The 23,973-nt window shown below is 33.4% G+C and overlaps 2 protein-coding genes and 1 pseudogene across 2 annotated transcripts; 2 read left to right on the forward strand and 1 right to left on the reverse strand.

The window, feature by feature from the left end:
* LOC122319424 (small nuclear ribonucleoprotein SmD1a) lies at positions 1 to 7,531 on the forward strand. The gene is made up of 4 exons (XM_043137488.1): positions 1 to 159; positions 285 to 361; positions 6,961 to 7,152; positions 7,236 to 7,531. The coding sequence occupies exons 1-4, from the start codon at positions 146 to 148 to the stop codon at positions 7,295 to 7,297; spliced, it is 345 nt and encodes a 114-aa protein (XP_042993422.1). The 5' UTR covers positions 1 to 145; the 3' UTR covers positions 7,298 to 7,531.
* A 10,675-nt stretch (positions 7,532 to 18,206) lies between these two features.
* Positions 18,207 to 19,340, forward strand: LOC122318370 (annotated as a pseudogene).
* A 1,208-nt stretch (positions 19,341 to 20,548) lies between these two features.
* Positions 20,549 to 20,962, reverse strand: LOC122274437 (antifungal protein ginkbilobin-like protein). Its single transcript, XM_043083475.1, has one exon. The coding sequence runs from the start codon at positions 20,960 to 20,962 to the stop codon at positions 20,549 to 20,551; it is 414 nt and encodes a 137-aa protein (XP_042939409.1).
* Between the last annotated feature and the right edge of the window lie 3,011 nt (positions 20,963 to 23,973).

A 23,973-nucleotide genomic window follows, 5' to 3' on the forward strand; every position in this document is an offset into this window, starting at 1 on the left:
TTCAACAAGCAAAGAAAAAGGCGTTTAGTTCAGCGCCAGCCCGAGCCCTAACTTAAAAGTCTCTCTCACTCTGTGAACTGCGGTGCAGCGCTGCTTTGCCTTCGTCTTTAATCCCCCATCGAGCCTTTGTCTTCCTTCCCCGACAATGAAGCTCGTCAGGTTCTCGCACTTTCTCTTTCTGTTCTTCTTCATTTTTCTTTCCTCTCAATGCTAATAGTGGTGTTTTTTTTTCCCCTTCTTAACGACTTTTTTATGACGGAAATTTAATTTGAGATAATGAACAGGTTTTTAATGAAGTTGAACAACGAGACCGTGTCGATCGAACTCAAAAATGGCACCGTCGTTCACGGCACTATAACAGGTCTCCCGCTCTCTTGCCCGTTTCTCATATTAGTACAAGTTCCTACATATTTAAGGTTTATGTTAAACCCTAGGTCTTTTTAGCCGCTAGTATTCTTCGATAGCTTTTAATGGAAAAAGTGTTTGCTCGCTTCTGTCAATCTTGGACCGTCACTATTGGGCATTTTAACTTAGCATTTTGGTATTTTCTTGGGTTTACAGTGATCTCTGATCAAAGCTAATTTATAGAAGTAGGCGTATTAATAGATGGTTTGATTGCACTTCGTCGTTAGTTATATCATTTAAGCTCTGAGGTTTCTGGAAAGTTTACGGAAATGACGCATTGGGACAAATAGATTGCAAATATGTTCTTCTAGCCGGTTTAAGTTAAAGTTCACTTGTGTTCATTCTTCTTTTTTCTGTTTCTAAGACAAATGCTGATTTTAACTTTACGATTTGGGGAGGATTGACTTTAAATGTTTAGTTGATATTATTGTGAAATATCCCTGGACATTGTTGGGTTGAACTTATGACATGGGAAGCAAATGGAGGTACGAATTCTAATTTTGGTAGTTTCTCCTTTTCTTCTTTTATGTTATAACAGTTGCTTCATTAAGAGAACCACGGGGTACATAAATGAATTTAATGTTGGAACGTTTGTGTGTCTTATTTTTTTTGAAGGATGTGTATGGGCTTTCATTCTTGCTTAATTCTAGTCGTATACCATCAATAGGCATCAAATATATCATGAACCGGCATAGTGTACATAAGACAATTGACTTCAAAATGGTTGGACATTTCAGTTTCCAACATTATGCTCATTGAAGAACTGTGAACTAATTAAAAATATTTTTACTGATAAAAATAAACTATTTTTTTTGGATTGGACTCATATTTTTCTTTTTTCGTTATTATTTAAATGCCAATAGAACTATTATTCGGACTTTGATATAAGTGGAATTTGTTTCAAAATTTCTCCTACTGACTCATTACATCTTTAATGAAAATTTTTTGAGGGGTTGGTGAGATAATACAGGGGTGAACAAAAAAGTAGGGTATGCTTGGTTTAAGAGATTTTGCAAAAACGTTTTAAAATATTAATATTTGCCTCAGTTTTTGTGAGGAAAAAAATAAAAAAACCAAAGCAACTTATCATTCTGTCTACCTCACCTTCACAAAACCCAAGCCAAACGCATCTAATTTTTTTTTTCAAATAAAATTTTCATTATTCCTACCCACTTTCACAAAACCAAATAGAAAACATATCTCAAAACTGTTTTTGAAAATCTCAAAAATTCTCACTTGCCAAACAAGCCCATAGGTTTTCATTTTTTTGTACTATGCTTGTATATGAAATGCATGTGGTGTCTTGGATTTTGGTGGCCTTGACATGTGCAAGGCAAAGTTGTTGAGGGGAGATTTGTTATCAGATAGTAAAAAACCTGTTCTTTAAGCCATGTTATATTATATAGTTGTGCCATCAAGCTTTCCTAATAACAGTTGTGGACTAAGCTGCTGGATTTATTATACCTTCGCTTGGATTTCTAAGTCCTTGCCATAATATAGTGTTGTTTCATTCATTGAAGTGTTTGGTTCAGTGTTGTCAAAAGCGCACTTAAGCGCAAAGCGCCAAGGGTTAAGCGCTTCACTTATTAAAAGCAAAGTGCATTTTGAAAAGCGCATGTAAGCATGCTTTTTTGCTCTTAAAGCTTTCTTTGCTCTTTTAGTGGGAGCTTTAAGAGCAAAAGGCTTGCTTTGTTACGTTTTAACAAAACAAGGTTTGTTTTAGTATTTTAGCAAGTGAATCAATAGCTAGGCACTGAAAGTAATAAATATATAACACATGGTTAGTAAAATAAATTGGAAGACAAAACAAAAATTCAGTGGAATGAGTAGAAGAGAAGAAGACACTTTTTCTTGGACCCCATCCGCATGTGATCTCTCAAGAGAAGTATGTAAGTTTTTATGTTCAAATTCTTATATAATTAGTTGATCACTTAGTTTTTATTTGCATAATACTCTAATAAAAGAGCTAAATGATCTCTCATAAGAAATATTGTGATCTCTCAAGAGAAGTATATAAGTTTTTATGTTCAAATTCTTATATAATTAGTGATCACTTAGTTTTCATTCGCATAATACTCTAATAAAAGAGTTAATATGCTAAAAATATTTTCTTCTCAGTAAATAAAGATTTTATTGATGAGGAATAGGCATAACAATAATATTATTGCTAAATATATTATTATATTTAGCAAAGAAAAATGTATATTATTATATTGCCTTTTGCTTATAAAAAATTATTGTATTGACCTTTTAAAGCCTTTTTTTATTGTATCATATCATTTTTTTTTTTTTAAATGTGCTCTTTACTAAGCTCAAGGGCAGCTTTGTGCTTTGTGCTTTGTGCTTAGGCTCTAGTGCCTAGCACTTTTGACAACACTGGTTTGGTTATAATTCCCCTAAATGAGTATAAGAGGGAAATGGTGGTGAATGATAACCGAACTTTTCCAAGGAGCTTTGGTTGTAACCTTGGCTAAACCTTTTGGAGTATAAAGGTATGTTTGGACACTTGGAGTATCTAAGAATTTTGTAAATAGTAGTGAAATGGTTTGAGTAAGGATGTTTTATTGAGTTTTGAAAAATGAGAGAAAAAGTTAAATAAAAATATTATAAAGTTAAAAAATTGTTTGAATATAATTTTTTAAAACCCCTAGGGATTGGCTCAAGTGGTAAAGGCCTTGGGCCTGAGGGTATGCTCCCCTCAGGTCTAAGGTTTAAATCCCTTTGGGTGCAAACAATCTCTAGTGGCCATTAGAATGAGAGATTTTCTCCTTGAATTACCAGAGGTGCACTTGCAGGAAATTCGTTGTCGAGGGCCTATGCACCCCTGGGATTAGTCGGGATGTTCTTCCTTGACATTTGGTGCGAATATATATATATATATATAATTTTTTAATATTATTTTTGTTTTTAAGTTTGTAAAAGTTGTTTTGATTTTTGTGTTTTGGATAATGATTAGGTAATAATTAGATAAAAATGTTGGAAATTTGAAATTGAAATGTATTTTGTGTTTGAGTGATGTTTAAGAATGAAATTATGAGAAGTTTTGATAATTTTGAGAATTCTTTGCTTGTCCAAATGTATCCTAAGTCTAGATGTGGCTTGGCCTTTCCTTGAATTGTAATATCAGCTTTTACCTATAAAAAAATATATTGTTACATCAGTTCGCTAGTTGATATTTCAAATTGCACCTATGGTATAGTGTATGGTTAACTCTAGGACCGTCTCAAGTTGGAATGACAGAAGTCAGGATGCTTCTGTGGGGAATTATATGGACAACTTCAATGGCTCTTTACTGTTGAATGTGATACTTATTAGATCTGTTCAGAATTTGGAGGTGGGTGATATCTCTGATTTTTACAGCATGTTGTATGCTTCAAATATTGATAGTTGCAGGGAGGATAGGTTGCAATGGTTCATCCCGGGATCAAGAAATTTTTGGTCATATCCTTGTACAGGTGTATGCCATGCCAATCCCCTGACTTTTTTGTGTATTTGGAGGAGCAAGGTGTCTCTCAGGTTGCTTTTTTTGGTTGGCTGGCTTCTCTTTGAAAAAAATCCTGACGACAGATAATTTGAGAAGCATGGTTTCATTATTGTGTTGGTGCTTTATTTGTGAAAGGAATGGAGAGTCCTTGGATCACTTGCTACTCCATTGTGAGGTGGCAAAAGTTCTATGGGTTGAAATCTTTAATAGGATTGGTATTGCTTGGGTGATGCATAGGGAGCTGGTGGATCTTCTGGCTTGTTGGAGAAGTATCTAGGGTAACAACCAAATCACTGCTGTTTGGAAGATGGTTACTCTATGCCTTGTGTGGTGTATTTGGCTTGAGAGGAACGACCATAGTTTTCAAGATAGAGAACACTTGTTGGGAGAGATTAGATGTTTTTTCTTCCATACATTATTATTTTGGGCATCTGCTATTGTACTTGATGAGGCTTGTTTTCATGGTTTCATTATTGCCTTTTCTAGTTCCTAAATAGTTGTTCTCTCTTGTATATTCCCTGTGTACTTGGCCTATGCCTTATTACTTGGTTTAATAAAATTTCTTTTTCCCTATAAAAAAAGGTTGGATTGATGGAAGTAATATCATGGGCATTGGCCTGTTCATATCAAAGTTTTTTTTTTCCCTTGTGATTAGACTAGAAAACAGCAGGAGCAGGATACTTAATTTATTCCTAATTTTCTTATTTAGTTGGGATGCTTATTTTTAAGAGAAATTAGTTCCTATGAGTGGAATGCTTAATTCCTTGTTCTATATTATTGAAATGTCCAAGGTTGGCCCATGTGGTGAAGGTCTTGGTCTTGGGGTATCACTTTCTTCAAGGTCCAAGGTTCAAGACCTCATGGATGCAAACAATCATTTGGGGCCACACCCCCTAGTGAAAAGCCAGCGATTTGACTAGTTTTGTGTAGGGAAACTTCCAAGGGTGTAGTGCATGGGACCGGGGTTTATTCTGCAAGGGTGGGTCCGAAGGGCCCTTGTCTTGGAGAGGCTCCCCGACATCAAGAAAAAAAAAAAAAAAAATAAATGTCACTTTTCATATAATTATTTAAAATGAACTCTAAGCTCTCCTCATTTTCAACTTTTTTCTGTCCTTAATGCTTGGGTAGACAAAAAGAATGAAGCATGTTAATGGATCCTTAACCCTCTGTGTGTGTGTGGGTGACTGGGAAGCCACTAGTTGTAACTTGTGATGCATTGGGAAGTGTGATAATTTACAAATAGGTGGTTAAGTTACTTTTTCTCAAAAAGTAAAATAGTAGATGAAGTTTCATGAGCATGAAATTATATGGTCCAACAAAGATCAACGTAATAATGCATGAAATAGTGCAGCTTGTTTGGTATGTGCGCAATGCACAAAGAGGTTGAAGACATTTCTGCTCTTTGTACCCAAGCCTGTTCTGTGGAGACGAACCCTACATATTTTTACTTTTTCGATTGAAAGAATATTGAGAGCAATATAAAGAGAACACTTGAGACAGTTTTGAAGGGCTGCAATTTTTTTGTTAATATGTGGAGCTCAGCTACTTGCTTCTAATACAATCCGCCTGAAACACACAAAATCTGCTTCACAAAAATAATAGAGTTGAAACACCTTGTCTTACCAAATTAGATGTAGGTACAACAATAAAAAAGAGCTGAAGCATCTCTGTCTTACCAAATTAGATGTGGGTAGCTTCCACTTTGAACAACCGAAGCACCTCCAGAAAAGTCCATCTAACAGAGATTTGGATATGCATATTTTTAGGCCCCCTAAAGAACTGTCTTGATTGGATGTTGACCCCATGTATAAGGAAGATATATAATATTGTGGAATTCTCATCCAATCTGTTTTCTACTTGTGGCATTTCATTTGATGTTAACTTTGTTGGCTCAAGTGGTAAAGGGGCCAGTATGCTCCCTCTTAGTCTAAGGTTTGAATCCTCTTGGTTGTAAGCAATTTCTAGGGGCCATCGAACGGGGGGAACTTCCCCTTGAATTACCCAAGGTGTACTTGTGGGAAACTCCTTGCTGAGAGCCTGTGCACCCTCAGGATTAGTCGAGATTTTTTTCTCAGACACTCGGCGCCAATACAAAGATGGTAAATATGCCCTTATAGCCTAAACTTCTGTCTTTTTGAAGTAGAAGGATGTAAAGAGTAAGGAGGAGAAGAAGCTGAGAAGGATTGAGGCTGTGTAGTTGGTTTTGTGTGGGTTAAGAGGTGAAGACGAGGATTTAAAGAGAAGGCAAAACGGTGTGTAGCACTTTAGTGAAACGGTGCGTAGTGGAAGTTAATGGAATTAACTTACTGGAGCAGTGGAACGAGCATTTGATCCTTACGTGAAGTGGTGCATTTTGCTTAGAAGGAAGAAATGCAATGGAGGCTTTATGGCGTCGTTTCATGTTTCTTTTTCATCTGTTTGTATAAATACCGAAGTGAACTTTGATTCATTTGTTCAGTTGCTTAAAGTTCATTCTTGGAATGTATGGAGGTTTAAGGTTCCTCAAAAACCTTATTTCAAGAATCAATAAAGTGGATTCTTGGTTTCCTTTCTTTCATTTGTTGATTTCATTCCCGTTCGTGTTCTTTTCCTGTGTGTGGAATTCTGGATATTGTGTTGGTATGTCAGCAGATACCTTGCAATTGGTATTAGAGCCATCTCTCTCCAGGACAGTTTACATTGGAAACTTCCAATTTGTAGAACGTCACTTAGTTAGCTCATTGTGTTTCGATAGATTTGACCGAATCTTATACTGTACCATTAGGACTTTTTTTCAGCACTAATGTTCTGTTGTAATATGTTTTTGCTTCAATTATATTAGCGCCTGCAAAATCTTGTTGCTTAAAGATATATGATATTTCAAATTAAGAATTTCCTTCAGCTCAGCTGTGATTTCTTTAAGCTAGGCAGAGTTGCATTGTGTGTCATTCACGTGTTTAGAGTTGAAGATGGTGTTAAGATCGATTGGATAGTGTTGCATTTTCCTTGACTAATTTCTTAAACTGGAAAGCACAGGTAGGTGCACGGAAGCTATAGATGTTTTGACTGATGGATTGAACTGTTGGCTGCAGGTGTGGATATCAGTATGAATACACACTTGAAGACAGTGAAACTAACATTGAAGGGAAAAAATCCAGTTACTCTGGATCATCTCAGCGTGAGGGGTAACAATATTCGATATTATATCCTTCCAGACAGCTTGAATCTTGAGACTTTGCTTGTCGAAGAGGCACCTAGAGTCAAGCCCAAGAAGCCGACTGCTGGTATTGCTACTCTCAGTTGATGTCTTTGTTGTCATGCGGTGAATTTCTTCTAGTAATCTTTCTAACACTATTCAAAATTCCAGGGAAGCCATTGGGACGGGGACGGGGCCGAGGCCGTGGGCGTGGACGTGGTCGTGGCCGTTAAGTCGTGTTGCATTGCTTTCAATTTTTGGAGCACCTGGATTTGTAAACACCTCTGTTGTAGGAAGACTTTATTGGTGATCTTACAAGCCGGAAACGAGTGGTATTAAATCTAATGTTCTGAATTTGTTATGCTTGATATTTTCTTAAAGAGCCCATCTACATAGTTTGTATTGATAATCTCACGAAACATGTTGTTTTGGGTGCCGACCAATCAGAATAATACCTTTTGCATTAAGTAGTTGGAATGAAACATTTCATTTTAGAAGTATAAATAGACAATAATTTGGACCTCAAAGAACTCAAATAATAGAACCTCCATTATAGATAAACCCCAGAAGATGTTTTTCAGGGATCGAAGGTCAACCAGCTGATTTGTAGATGATATTTATTTATATCCATGAAGATAATTATTTTTTAGATGATAGGATAGGATAGGATTGTATATACCTTTTAAAATTTATTTCATCATCAATTCTAGATTTGAGTTTTCCATTGGGATAGCAGCGGTCCTAGGCAATATTAGATATATAGATGGTTTGTATCATATTTTTCGGGTCTTTGGCTGTTGAGATCAGAGAAGTCTTAACAATTCTGAAAGTAATGATACTATCTGTCAGGTCCCCTCCACTCTACATGTCGGATGGCAGTGGTCCTTGGCATGATCAAAATGTAGAAAACCAGCTTGACGACCCTTGAATCCTAGTAACATCAATATGGTAATCAAGAAATAATATACAACGCAACGCGAACTATAGCCATTTATTTATAGATTCAGGGATACTTGGAAAACGAGAGGAAATAAGATAATGAGATGAAATAATATGAGATTTTGTTAATAGTAATAAGATGATTTGTAAATAGTAGTGAGATAGTTTGATTTAAGTATTTATTGACTTTTACTCTTAAAAAAAAAAAAAGTAGTTATTGACTTTTGAGAAATGAGAGAAAAAGTTAATTAAAAAAAATTATAAAATTAAAATATTGTTATAATATAATTTTTTAATATTAATTTTGTTTTAGAATTTGAAAAAATAGAATTATTATTTATTTTTATTTAAAAGTTTAGAAAAATTGTAATGATTAATTTGTAAAAGTTGAATGATTAGTTTTAAAGAATTGTAATGATTAGTTTAAAAATATTTATTTTTTAATAATGTTTGAAAAGAAAATGAGATAGGAATGGATGAGATAGGATCGGTGAGATGAAATAGATGGGATATGATAAGAATGTTTAGAAAAATAAATCAAATGGACCCCACTTGGAAGGCTTTTCTCCTTGCACCCTAAAGTTGTAGTTTAATTGCAAAATTAGTCTAAATATTTTTACGTTTTTAGCTTACATAAAATTGATTATTGAATTTCAGGAAAAGGCAACTAGGTACTACTTCTCTCAATCTGTCCTAGAAAATGAATAAAGCTACTTATAATTATTTTTATATACTCTTTATGTATTTTATTAATGTGATTAACTATATTAATTTTTTTAATATATATTTAATTATATTAATATAATACATAAAAAAATATGTAAAAATAATTATACAAAAGTTTTGTTAAAAAATTAATGGGAGAATTGCCATCTAGCGTTAGTATCTCATGTTTCGGTATTTATTTGATTGATTGAAGTGACATAATGATGTCAAGTGTTAACCTAAAGATTAACATGTGGCCTTTTGTTAGTTTGTTAATGCAATTCAATTGGTAGCTAATTAGAGCACTGAAAATTCTTGCGTCAGTGGCTCGAATCCACTTATAAGTTGGCGAAGGGTCAAAGGATAAGTAATTTATCAAGTTAAGGAGGCACAACTGGTTATGAACATGCGTGAGTACCGACTTAGGCGAAGTTAGATTTCTCTAAAAATCTGACTGACTTTTACTTTTTTAGAGTTCAAATTTGAATTCCAATTCCGATTCTAACTTGTGTAGACTTTGATGCGATTTTGCCCTGCTGAAATGGAACCGGATTTGGGCTTTCAGCATTGGACTTCCTCATTTAAGTTTTATATTTAGTCCATTTAAAAAAAAAAAAAATTTATGGACTTTCAAATATCAATTTTTGAGAAAATTAAAACTTAAAACTAAATCATTCACTACTAATTTATTTATATACTAATATTTAATTTATTTTTATATTAGACTTATACTATAATGTCTAATTACATGTTATCATACTATAATATTACATATTATTTTTAGTATCTAATTATGCTGTTATACTATAATATTACATGTTATTATATTATATTAGTATCTAACTTATTTCTATACTTGATTATGTATGGTAGTAATACTATGATGTTTTCATATATTAAACTATCATTAATTTATTTATATTATAGTATTGAGTATATTATTTTATAATAAGAATTAGCTCATACTAGTATGCTATTGAATTTAACTATATAAGTTCTAGTTATATGACTATATTAATATATATGATAAATATATATTTTTATCAAATATGTACAATATTAGAATTAGAGTTGAAGGGAAAAGTCGAAGTCAGATCGGATCGGTGTTAGAGTTGGTCTAGAGACACCTCCAACTCTAACTCTATTGAAAAATTGAAAAAAAAAAAAAAATCCAACTACGAGTCCATTTTGTTGGAGTCAGAGTGAAGCTCGATTTGGAGTTGGATTTTTTAGATTTTTGCTCAGCCCTAATTATAAATATAATAATAAGCATAGTTTTCACATGAAAATTATTGATTCTCCTTTGTTAAAAGAAGTATCACCCTTATCCTAATGCTAGTTCTTGTACACCAACTATGTTTATCATCTAAGGTTGATTCATGCTGTCGATCTAATAGACAGAAATGGAAATGCACTCAGATTCTCTTCCCCTCATTTTTGTTTTCCACTCACTTGTCTTAATTCTCTTGATTAGTTATTGGCATGATAGAATATTTAAAAAAAGTTCTTGAGGCTCACCTTGATCGAGATGACAAAACATTTAGGTGCCGTTTGGATTAAAAAATTATTTCATCTCATCTCATTATTACAATTTTTTTAAATTTTCATACAAAATATAATAATCAATTCATATTTTTCAAATATTGAATTCAACTTTTTTAAATTCTAAAAAAATAATAATATTAAAAAAATAATATTCTAATAATATTTTGTTCAACTTTCAACTTTCATTTAAAATCATCTCATCTCATTTTACTATCCAAATAAACATTTATAGTTGTAGATATGGATTTTAGGTGGACTATACAATATTTAAATGGATTTTTTGACAAAAATAAATACTCAATAAATACCGTATAATATATTTTATATGGTTATCTATTTTTCATTCTAGTTTTAAAAAATTCATATAAAAATTAAAAGCTTTAAAAGATGCTAGCTATAAAAGAACATGTGAATAGAAAAGCCAAACTATAAAATGGCATACCCAAGAAGCGATAAAACATTCTAGGAACAAACGAAATTGGTAAACATCCAAGTGGGAATTGCCTTTGTAATCAAGTTCACCAAAAGTATGAGATCCAACCATAGAATTGTTTGGGAAGCAAAATGGATAGAATAAATACCACCTAAGCTCATCACATGGATAGAATGGGACATTCCACCACCCGAATATTAATGGATAGAATGGTACCACCTACACTCACATGCATCTTTCTTAAAGACCTCTTTCTTCTTCTTCTCCCTTCTTTTTTTTTTTTTTCAAATAAATATTTTATTTTTATAATTTTTTTTCCTTATCTTTATTTATGGGCTTCAATGAAAGGTGGACAACAGCTATTCTAAGGGTTAATTCTTTACAGCTAGGAAGTAGCTAATATGTTTTGATAGGCAATTCATCAGTTTATAATATTTATGAGCTTTACTATTCATCATTCTAATATATTATATATTATATTTACATTTATTTTTTATTTTTTAATTTTATTCTTATTAAACTAATTAAATTATTCTACTTATTATTTATACACTACGTATTTAATAAGAAAAAATAAAAAATAAAAATAAAAAAATTATATATAATATGTAGTACAAGGATAATGATAAAAAAAATTTCAATATTGATTGATTTTTTTTTTCTCTCTCTCTCTTCTCTTCTCTAATCATTCAATATTGATTGTTGCATATGTAAACATCTAATATCATAGTATATATAATTCGGACGAAATTCTATGTCAATCCATGAAATCACGGGAGAGGGGAGCAAAAGTTGCTAACCCAGAACAAAGTAGAGTTTTGTGGCAAAGCTACAGACAGGATAGCGAAGCACCGCACCCGAGCAAGGAAAGCTTGACAGACCAGACGAAACTCTTTGCTATATTTAGTTATACAGTTTAGATAAGATGAGATGAAATATTTTAAATAATAAAAAAAAATATTATTATAATATAATTTTTTATTATTAATTTTATATTAAAATTTAAAAAAATTAAATTATTTATTATATTTTATATAAAATTTAAAAAAATTATAATAATTAAATGAGAAGAGATAAAATAAAATTATTTAATTTTTGGTAACCAATCCAGTCCCCAAAAATAGTGGATAAACCCAAACTTGTTTTCGTTTTTCATTTAAGCCGCGTTTTGTTACTCAACTCTTCTTTAATTCATCTCAATTCATTTTTAATTATTAAAACTTTCTTAACTTTCAACACAAAATATAATAAATAATTTAATTTTTTTAAAATTTTAAAATAATAATAATATTATAAAATAATATTTTAATAATATTTTATTCAACTTTCAATTTTTATCCTAACTCAGAGCATTGGCATTGCAGAGTTCATAATTTAGCTAGAATGTCAAGTTTAAAGTCTAAAATAGATTTCTAGATATATTGTTCTACATTGGACTAGCTATCTTAAAGTCCAATTAATAATAAAATATTATATATTTTAATAATAATAATTTTTTTTTTTTACAAATACACTTCATATATTAGTTAATAACTTTATTAACTAATATATGCACTTAACTATTTAACTTCAAATTATTATAAATATACTATTTTTATAATTTACTTAATTATAAAAATAATTATATTTTGCCAACCATTCACCCAACAATAACATATATAAACATACCAATATTTATTCTACCCAACTTTTATATTAGAAAATTGTAAAAACATAAAAATGACATCTCAAAAATTACTAAAACAGTAATTAGAGCTACAAGGATTTACGAAATAATACTAACATCTATGATTGCAATTGCTACATATTTCCAATATAGTCAATAAATGTACAAACTAACAGTCCACAAAAATAATTACTACAATCCACTAATTTATCTAAAACAGTCCATTAATTTAGTTGCTACCCAGCCACATGTTTATCCAGCCCACATGTGGCTGGGCAACCACTAAATATTCAAAATTACATCATTACTACCAACATTAGAGTTAGAGAAGTTCATAAGGTGTCGAAGGAGATGTAGATGTATCCCCGATATTCTTCCTCCATTCCTCAAAAGTTTTCCGTTGAATATAGCCAAAGTATTCTTGTTGTATGGCATTCAGGCCAATGAGATCTAGCAACATCATCTTTGCCTCGAATTTCCTTTTTTTTTTTAATTCAAATTTTGCTGATCTTTCTCGGGATGCCTTCAGGTTCGCAGATCTACGCTCTTCCATGGTCGTCGCTTGATCCTCGGTCATTTTAGCCAATGCGGTCTTGATCTCACCATCATTGCCTTCCATGGACTTCCGCTTCCTTTCCCTTTCTTTCTCAATTTTTTTGCCTGGAGGTCTCTCAACAAAAACCTCTGTCCTCCTCAGCTTGGTCAATATCAATAATATTGGACACTTTTTCAGGCGATCTTCTCTTCTTACCAAGGGTGGAGATGTGTTGCTGCCATTTTGTTTGGTGTCTCAAAAGACACCAACAGTGCTCCATTGTGAAATTGGTCCCTACCAACTCTTTGTACAACACTTTCGCCTTCTCAATCTACCAAGGTGAAAGAAATATTACTTAGTTCATAAATAAGTTCATTACATATTAATAATTCAAAAAGGTTTTAGGGTACATACCTTGTCTTGCTCCGTTGCACCACTTGGGTGCAATGACTCTACCTGTGCTATATATGCACAAAATTTATTTGTCAATTTTTGAATCATAGACCACCGATTCATCAATGACCCTTCCGAACGATTGGCATTGTTCGATTTTTTATATTCATGATAAAATGTGGTAATTCTTTCTCACATTTGCGTGGATTTTTGATCAGTACCCCTTATCGCATCGATGCTAATATTGAGCCAAGCTGAGACGAGGAGGTTATCCTCTTCAACAGTGAAAGATGCATCACGTTGAACTTTTTTTGATGTGTGCCTCTTTTCACCGTCATTTGGAGTTGCTTGGACTACAACATTATCATGTTGCGTTGGGTGCTATTACAACCTCCTCCTCCACTTTGCAATAGAGTGGTGAAGACGGGGTCATCATAAAAATGTTCCTCCATCCTTGAAAAATATTAATATTTCAAGGAGTCAGAAAAGTTGCCCAATACTCAAGTCTTATATTAAATCCTCAGCATCAAGATGCTAAGAATCATAAAGCATCTCAACATCATAATGTCAATCTTAGTCCATATATCATTTTATGTCAATATCATTTTGCGTATGATCCAAAGGAGAACAGCCCACATGGAGATCAAAGGAGAATTTCATAATTGATACAACCAAGACATTATCATGTTGGCCAGAAACAGAGAGTTTTGAAGATTGAGTTGGTCACTATAGAAACTTGATGTACGCGGTCCCATAGTTTGACAATAGCAAAAAATCAACATTCCAAAATTTCAACTCAATTTTGCTACCATGTTATCTAGTACATTTTGGGATACCAGTAGTGCCTCTTAATTTCAGTAATAATTTAGACCATATACACCAAAAAAGACCTTATATTTCACCTGCTGTATTTTCTATCTACAGCAAAATTGATGGTGTAAAACATAGTTAATGGAAACATAAAAGTTACAACCAACTCTGAAGTGCTATACATCATATGTCAATTCCACCACTTGTGGTTCTCGTTAATAAAACAGGACTCAAGCATATACCTATGGGGCCAGAACTTTAGGTCTTCTTCCGATGGTTTAAGTAGTAGGTCAACGAAAGGTTTGCCATGGGAATCATTAGGGTGCAGAGGAGGGTTATCATCAATTATAGAAATGTTGTTTCTTGCAAATCCATGCTGTTCTAGAGATCCGCCGTTTCCAAACTTCGCAAATGATTAAAATAAGAAGAATCAACAAGAAAATTTTATAGTCAAGCATGTACGCCAGAATAATTACAAGTACCTGTGGGAAGAACATATAGCAATCCCCAACTACAGATGTGACATTGCTAAACACATTGAAGAAAAATTAAACAGACAAACAACACTCTAAACCCAGCAATGTCAAGCAACAACCCCAAACAGGATGATCAAGCAACGTCAAACAAACCTTCACAAACCAAGCACTTCCAGATTTTAAAGGAGAACAAATTTCTCGCCCAAATGCAGGAAAAATAAAAACAATAATGCCAACCAACCGTTTACCATTTCATCTACAAAAAAATAAAACCTAAAACCAAAAACTATGCATTTCCCCAAACAGACGGTACCTGTACTGGAGATTCGTGGAGCCTTCGGCGTGAATCAGGTATCAGAAGTGATGCTGAGCAACTCGACCTGGTTGGGAAAAACAGGGCACGAAATGGATCAAAAAACATGAACATTTCATTGGCAATCGGAGAAGAGGGAGAGAAGAGGGCTAAGTTTTGTTCAGAGGAATACTAACAGAGAAGAGGGAGAGAAGAGCGAGGAAGAGATACTTACTTTGGACAGTTCGGAGACGACGGCGTCTGCTGGAGAAGGCGACCACTGGACTTGATTCATGGCGGCCGCTGAAGAAGAAGGGCAAATCCGAGCAGTTTGATCGGGAGAAAGAAAGAGAAAAGTGTTGTTTGTTGGGGGAAAACGAGAAAACGAGGGAAAAGGGAGAGAGCGGGTAGTGTGAAAAATGATAAAATACTCTTTCGACTCGGTACAATCCCTCGTCAAGTCTGGAGAGCAGCTAACAAATACTGTAGCGTTTATGTTAAACTTTCAGAATTTGGCGAGGCCATTGCAGCCAATTCGTGCCTCAATTCTAGTTATTTTAGACTTACAATTGGCAATGGCTAGGCCATTGCGGATGCTCTCAATTCAACTAAACATTTAAACCGGTTAGCTGACCAACATTAGAAAGGATTCGCTATAGGATCATCATCCTTCCATTTGGGTCTCCCTTACATTCCTCAAAAAGCTTCTTTCTTTCTTGTCTGGGTACCTCAGTTAGCGAGTCTATGAGAGGTGCCTGCTCTCTCTCTCTCTCTCTCTCTCTCTCTCTCTCTCTCACACACACACACACACACTTACTGCACATGATTACATGGTTGGTTTCCAATTTATGATGATGTACTTGTAGAATTTTACTTTTTAAAAGGATTTGGAACCTTTACCGTTCATTTTCCAGGAACTCTTGTTGTTCGGATGAATATAAATGTTCTGAGATTGTATATCTTAGATCATTGGGTAAAAGTTGAAGGGCCATCTTATTGAAAAAACTAAAAAATGAATGCCCATATTCATTGTAAATAACGAAGAATAATAAGGTAGAACACCCATGTAGCAAGTATATGCTGTATTTGCATTCTCCTCTGTCTGTGTTTTATTTGATGATTGGAATTTGTTTTTGGTGCAAAAAAAGCTCTAAGCTTCTACATTTTTTGCCTTTTTATTTTTTTGAGTTTAGAATTCGTTCCTATTTCCTACGTGGTTTTATCAACTCATTTATCACATGATTATTTGTAATTTTGTTTAGAATCCTGTGTCAATTCACTTGAGCCTTCCTGGACTGAGGCTTTATTCCTTAGACGTGTTTCTGGTTAATTATCCTTCGTGTCAATGTTTGGGACCATGTATTCTTTGAATCAGATTGTAATGTTGCGAATCTCCCATGGCGAAAATTCTTACTAATGGAGATTTTTTTTTTTTAAGTAAGAAGAAAAAGAAAATTAAAAAAGAATGTGAGATGTTCAGTAAGCAGAATAGTTGATGGAGATCGAAAGATCTCGCAAATGGAGAAGTTCCCAAGTATTGATGCCCTTTTTTGTTTTATGAATCAAATTCTTGGTCTTTTGAAAAAATTTAACTAATAAATATTATAACTATTGTGGTTTTTAGCACCTAAACTCATTTAAAGTATAACTATTGTAATGCCTTATGCCTTTTGATAAATGAATTCAAGCAATTTAATGAAAAATTTCTAAAGGCTCGTAGCATTAAAAAGTATTTGTAGTCTTGGGCCTGGGTTGCATGCAAATTTGAGTTGTTTCAATTTGGGGACATGGTCTCATACTAGTGATAATTTCAAAAGTTTGTGTTAAGTGGACAAACCATATGTCGTATAGAGCCATGAAAATAACAATCATGCGCAGCTTCCGTGATGAAAATGAATGAAAATTGTATTTTTTTCACATTACAGTCGAATAAAGGTAATTTCTTTTAGAACTCCTCCGAATGATTGTTAGACGTGGAGGAACAGGTGCCTGTCCTAAATATTCCAACATGCCACTCTTCTGTTTGGAGAATTTTATTACAAAACTTGTGAACTCTGTTGTTATTATTCTATATGTAATATATATATATATATAATTGTTATTATTCAATTTTGCAATCTCCAAAGTCCCACCAATTAAGTTCATATTGATTCAAATTCCAAGTTTGGCCAGAAATTATAGGAAGATTGGGCTTACTGTAATTGATGTTGCTTAGAAGCTATAGATTTGGGTATGTTATATAAAAAATAAAATAAAAAAATAAAAAATGTGGCACTTTACAGATTATTGCATATGGGGATGCTCAAGATATTAAAATGCTCTATTGAAGGAAAATCAAATTTGGTCGATTCTCTTCAAGAATAAAATCAAAGGCCCTATATAAAGCGTGTGACTAGCTTTTATGTAGAAACATCAGCACTAAGTGTAGGCAGGGAGAAACCTTCTTTTTGACAATAAACCAATGTTTTGAAAATTGTTCCGTTCCGGCCGGAATGGCTGAAATTTTTCGTGCCGGAATAGTGATCAGAATGGGATAGGTATCTATTCCGTTCCGGGTCAAATTCAAGCCGGAATAGTAATTCTGGTCATAAAAAAAAAAAAAAAAACTCTCTTGTAAATAAGTTGAAAAATAATGAATAAAATTGTACTTTTAGAATTCAAATATCCCTTTCCGTGTACTAGAAGTATTGTTACTTTTAATAATCTGTCTATTCTTTAATTTTTTTTCTTTATTTTTGTGTCTTAACTCAAGTTTGTGATTTTTTTCAATATATATTCATTTTATAAATCTTTAATTCTTCTATATATATACACATATACATATCACACACTTACATATATATGTATTTATTTTATTAATTATTAGTTTATATATACATATAAATATTTATATATAATATATAATTAATCTCGAAACGGTACATCGAAACGTACTGGTACTGAAATATTCCGTTCCAGTGTCTCAACCGGAATGGTCTCCGGAACGGATTTCAAAACTTTGTAATAAACTATCAAATCCAAGGCCAGCCACGCTTGATGGTCTTGAATGTTTAGCAATTGAAAAATATGTCCTTGAATAGAGAATACCTCGTTATTGAGGATTGCGTAGGGGAAGTGTAGTTGTCTCCCAGTAGAAATTGTTTTAACTGATCTACCAAGAGATAATCAAGGCCCTGTGCGAGTGATACATTTAATTGTGCTTATATCTTGAATTTCTCATTGATGAAAAAAAATATGTTGACCCCATTTTGACATCTGTCATTGAAACATGATTCCTTTTTCTTTTGTTATTATTGATTGAGCTGGTGTTTTCTACTTTTAACTCATTCCTCTAACGATTAGAGTTCTATGGCAATGTCACTTGCACTGATTGGGAGTTTGGCATCACTTAGCAGTGATGTCTACTATGATATATTAAGGCGTCTTGATGGTCCAACTTTGGCAAGTGCATCTTGTGCTTGTGCATCATTTTTTTCCATATCAAAAGAAGAGAAATTATGGGAAAATATGTGCTCTTCTATGTGGCCTTCAACCAATCGGCAAGATGTCAAAAGTTTAATCTCATCCATTGGTGGATTCAGAAAGTTCTATGCAAATTGTTTTCCCCTTATTGTAAACAAAGAAGTCTTTGAGAACAAATGGAACAACTATCCTGAGTACACTAAAGAATGGACTGAGGTTGAATACTACGGTGACATGGATGAATTTGAAAGTATGTTGCCCTTCGATTTTATTTCTATCGTGGCTATTAGGTACAAGGAGAAACCAATATGCTCAGAAATCCTTTGGGGCATTCCAAATGCAACTGGCTTTGATGGTTGGTTTTATGATTGCCCATTTCGGATTGATCTTCTAACTTATGCAGCTAGAGATGATGAAAATGATGGGGAGTTTACCCTTTCTATTTCTGATGGTCTGCCACAAATTGCATCGATAGAAATAGAAAGAGAAAGGAAAGATGGGAAGCTATGGCTGGAGCTCTGCAATGGATTCCAGCTTAGCTGGATTGTTGTAAATAGAAGAATAAAGCAAGCTACTAATCTTGCTAGCTAGAGCCCTCTTGGTGGGCAAAGGCATTGGCCAACAGACAAGGATTTTGTGTTACGCTTTGGATTTGTCCTTCCTGCCAAAGACGTTCTTCCATGTCAAGTTGTTAAATGCATCCTTAGTATGAAACTCAGAGTGACCCATACTGAAGGAGATGGCGGCCAGACAACTCTCAAAGTAACAGAGCTGAGCATGTAGTTTGAAGACATGGAAGGTGCCCATGTTAATGGAAGAAACAGTTTGCTTATCCTAAAGGAAGCATTGAGTTGCCACAGGAGCAAAAATTATAGTGAAGTTCTCGAGTCTTGTCATTTGTACTCAAAAGTACAGAGTAAGTTAAAAGAGGAGAAGATAAGAAATGAAAGCAGGTTCGAGAGACTGTGCATCCTAAGTGGCATTGGTGCGTTCATGATGTTTTTGTACTGCATATTATAAATGGATCTGCCCCTTTCGTTTGATCACTTTTTAGTTGAAAATGCTCTAGCCAGACCCTCAAAGTTTCTAATTCTTCTAATGTAATATTCAATTTTTCTCTAGCTAATAATCGATCCCATTTTCTTAGTTGACTTGAGAATACAAGTTTATCTGTACAACTGTTCAACAAAAACCTTTGGGAAGCAAGCATGTATCGACCAGGAAGATAGTGCGTATGACTTTTCACTTTCTTGGATGGATAATATATACATGTTTGTTCATTAATTCCTTTTCCTATTTTGGTGGGGGGCCTAACAGAGATCCAGGTCGTTCAATGGTTTTTTACCCGAATGCTAACAAGTGATTATTAGGTAGTCTCAGAGTACAAACACGTGCTACTTCCATCTTATCATAGAATGCCATGCCAAGTAAACCCATGAAAATGCATCTGACTTGATTTAATTATTTGTAACTATGAACTCTTTCGCTTCCACATTGTTAATTTAACAGGGGACAAGTTAATAAGTATTACTTGATGAAAATCATTAGCGGGTGCAGCAAAGTTGATGACTTTGTAATGTGAAAATTATCATACTTGGCAATAGTTTGCCACTAAATCTTTAGACTCCTATTTGGATAGTGAAATTATTTTATCTTATTTCATTTTATCTCATCTTATCATTACTACTTTTCCAAATAATCAAATTACTTCCGTCAAAGGCAGGTATCTTTGACTAAGGAACAGATCTACATGTGCAGTAGCCTCGATTGCTAGGAAAGAACACTATTACATCCATTTCATAAGTAAGATTAATTGTGTTTTAGCTAGATGTGGATTAATTTATTCATTTTGTTTATTTGGAATTATGGTTTTGGGTCGAGTACTGGGGGAATCCTAGATTGAATCTACCACTGAAAATTTGGAAATTGTTTTTATTCAGTTGGAACCTGGGAGAATGCCTCAATTATTTTTGTCAAAGCTCATCAGCAATCGAATCAACTACATCACAGTTCAATAGACAATTGGTTTGACTCAGTGCACTAAGACCTTCATGGATGACAGGGGAACATACAACTTGTAAATAAGTCCAGGATAGAATTTAACGAAAAAAACAGAGTGAAAAGATAGATGCAACAGAACCCATTGACCAAAAGAGTGATAAGAAATAGATAACATGGTGCACTTTGGTGGAAAACACAACACACACAGTCTTCCTATGTTCTTCTGGTTACCCATCGTCTTCATCGGTAAATGGGTATTGCTTATACCTGATTGTGCAGTCTTGGAGCATTGCACGAACCCCTATCCGACTCAGACACGTGCCGAACATTGTCATCTTTGCTGCACCAAGACAGGTTGCGCAATCCGAGTTGGTGAGATTTAGGTTACAAGTAGCATGTCCATAGGCAAAAGCATTAGGAAAAGGTGAAATGTTAAAGAAATCGTAGTTCTTGCTCATTGGTGTAGCCCTCTCTAATTCTGCAACAACGTAGTCGAGGCTGATGCCAAAGGGATCACCTTGAGAATACATCCCCATGTTGCAGAGTGCAGTTATGGCTGTAGTGTTTGGAATGCTTCCTGGAATAATGAACAGCCAGAAGATTGTGATTAAGATCAACGAAGTATTTGGAGGAAAACCCATCGTTCTGTATCTATTCCTTTCTTGGATTTTTCTTCTTCCCAATTGAAATGAAGAAGTTCTGATTTTGACTTTTTTTTTTTTTTTTTTTTTTTTTTTTTTTATGTGGCCATCTCGTTAGTTTCCCCATCATTCACCTTTATGATATATAGTAATATATATTTTGTCTTTATTGATTTGTTTTCTTTTGATTATTTTGGTTCTTTCTTATTAATAATGATAGTTGTAGTAGTATGCAAGCACCATATAATTATTTTGAAAAATAATAAATAAATGCAAAATTTATAAAAAATAACTTAATTTTTTAATAGTAAACCTCATTCTTTTTTAAAATCGCTATATGACACTTATATATTTCACAACTGTACGTAGCATTACTCATTTCTTTATACACACCTGAAAAGACACATTTATTGGAAGGAGGAATTTTGATAAAGTAACCATATTTCAAGCAATATTTATAGCTAATAACATTCCAAGAACAAATAATTCAATTATTTATTCTAACAACAACTTCAATAAATAATATCTAACCATTTTTCTGTCATGTAGCAAACATAAATTTCAATCTCACTTCAAAAATTAAAATAAAAGATCTAGTCTTAAACACATCTCAATGACCTTTATAAAAGTATATATTTCTAGATTACAAAAATCTTGTTATATCCAAAGTTTCTTTTTGAGCTTTGTTATTCATAAACCTTATACACCATACATCACATAATTTTTTATTTTTTATTTTAATTTTTTTTAAAAATTTATTTAATTTTATTATTTTTGAAATAATTGAACTCTTCTACTAATTATTCATATATTACACATTTGGTAAGAGAAAAAAATAAAAAAAAAATAACAAAAAGAGTGGTATGTGGTGTATGAGACTTATGAATATAATTTTTCTTTCTAATAAACCATTTTCAAACAACAAGAACAATGTATATTACAGTTAAATAACATTAATATCTCTACCTAAACTATTTTTTACAACATATATATTTCACAAAAACTAATAAAAATCCAAATCTGCATAAAGATATGTAGCTTATATGCGAATTAAAAGAATAGAGACTAATACCAAAACATCCGCCGTAATAACAAAGAATTAGGGAAACTTTATAACACATTGATGATTATTTGTATGTTGTTATATAATATTCATGCATATAATTATATCAATAAAGTGTATTATAAATATAGTTGTAACTATCACTACAGCAAATATGATCTTTTAGGACGATTTCTTCCCAAAATGTCACTTTTAGGGATAGAATTCTTATTTCCATCATAGAAAGTCCTAACCGTCCGATAATCATTCAAATAATGAACGTGATGTTCCAATGGAAGGATCTGGGATGAAAATATGTCCCCAAACAGATTTGTTGTTTGAATTGATGGCCCACCTTGTGAACGAATATACATATAATAGTAGTTCGAATAGACATTTTGGAAGGAGAATTGAATATATTTTGGGTGTGAAGTATTGAATGTTGTTAAAACTAAAATGTTGTACTCCAAACGTAATTAATGTTGTTCAAAAGAGAATATATGGTATTCAAACAAACTATAGGTTGTTCAAATGCACAGATTTCATTTGAACTCACATCGTTTTAAGTTTCATTAATATAAAAACAGATCATTTGCAAATATTTTTACATAATAGCAATTGTGTCAAATCATTAACTAAATAGAAAATCATATTAAAATGTATAACAAGTCATAAAACAAAATATATGTCTTGTAATTAATTTACATGCACAGACTCCTAATAATCTCCTCTATCATAAAAAAATAACAACCAATCATGTTTAGTCGATGAATGAGATGCATCATGCTCCTCTTAATATCATTGATTAGACTTGTCAGTAGCTCAGCAATTGCCGTACTTTGTGGGTAGAATATCAGCAATGGCAACATGAATCTCTGTGCATACGTACAATATCAATAAATGTTGTATGGATCTCTGTGTGCACAATATCACCAATCTCATCTGCATGTCCAGTTGTTATGGTTGGGGTAGTAGGTCTCCCTAATGGTGGAGTACTCGTGGCTAGGCTCTAACATCTACTTACTATGGAGGTGGCACGTGTTTTTGTCGAAAGTGACGATATTAATTGGTGCGATTTGTGATTACTAATGCTTAGCCAGAGTTAGCACTACACTTGCAAGCAGAAGTAGTCTAGAGTTCATTAGCACAAATGGCAGACTACTTCCGGACAAGTATCGAGACTCATCTCTTATTTGGGATAGGTAATATAGAGGTAGATAAATCGGATAGCCTTTCACCAATTGCAAGATGAATCTAGACTAATAGATGTTAAAATTCGTCATAGGCTTCCTTGGGTCTATGTTATATGCGGCGATCAGTGCCAACATTAAAAAAATATTGTGCAGTCAACCTGCCGAATGACCTTGCCACCATGATAAGGAGGAGCTGAATCCTCGACCATCAACCAACATACCTTCTCATTAGAAAGCTCATCCTTTGGGACAATCTGCTTCATGAGCTCCTCAGTTCTATCCTTTTGCTCAACCGCTTCCAATACAGTTATCTTGTCGGATAGGAACGTAAATCTCACATCTGTATAGTGAAGGTGAATGCCTCATTTGCAACATCCGTCTCATTGACTACCTGATAGAATTCGTACACTAGGTTAGGATAGGCAATCCCTGATTGGTTAGAGATGGGACCTCATTCCTTGTCAGTGAATATAGACTCCAAGGTCCTACTCTCCCAAATGATGTCGTTGAAGTCATTAAGCTTAATGACCATCTCAGTAAGTATTGACCTTGGAGGCCAGTTCAGTGCAATCAACGATGTTCCCTCTGATGATCTAGGTTTTGACCTAGAAGTAGACGTGATGTATAAAGTTTGAGAACTAAAAAAAATGATCGTTAAGATTTATAAATAGTTGAAGCATTCCGATACATTGGTATTTTAAGTAGGTTATGTATTTTGATGTGTGTTCAAACAAACATGAATGTCGTTCGAACAAAAGACTATATGTGAAGTGTTA

This window comes from Carya illinoinensis, chromosome 8 (genome assembly GCF_018687715.1).
Source record: "Carya illinoinensis cultivar Pawnee chromosome 8, C.illinoinensisPawnee_v1, whole genome shotgun sequence".
Classification (NCBI taxonomy): domain Eukaryota; kingdom Viridiplantae; phylum Streptophyta; class Magnoliopsida; order Fagales; family Juglandaceae; genus Carya; species Carya illinoinensis.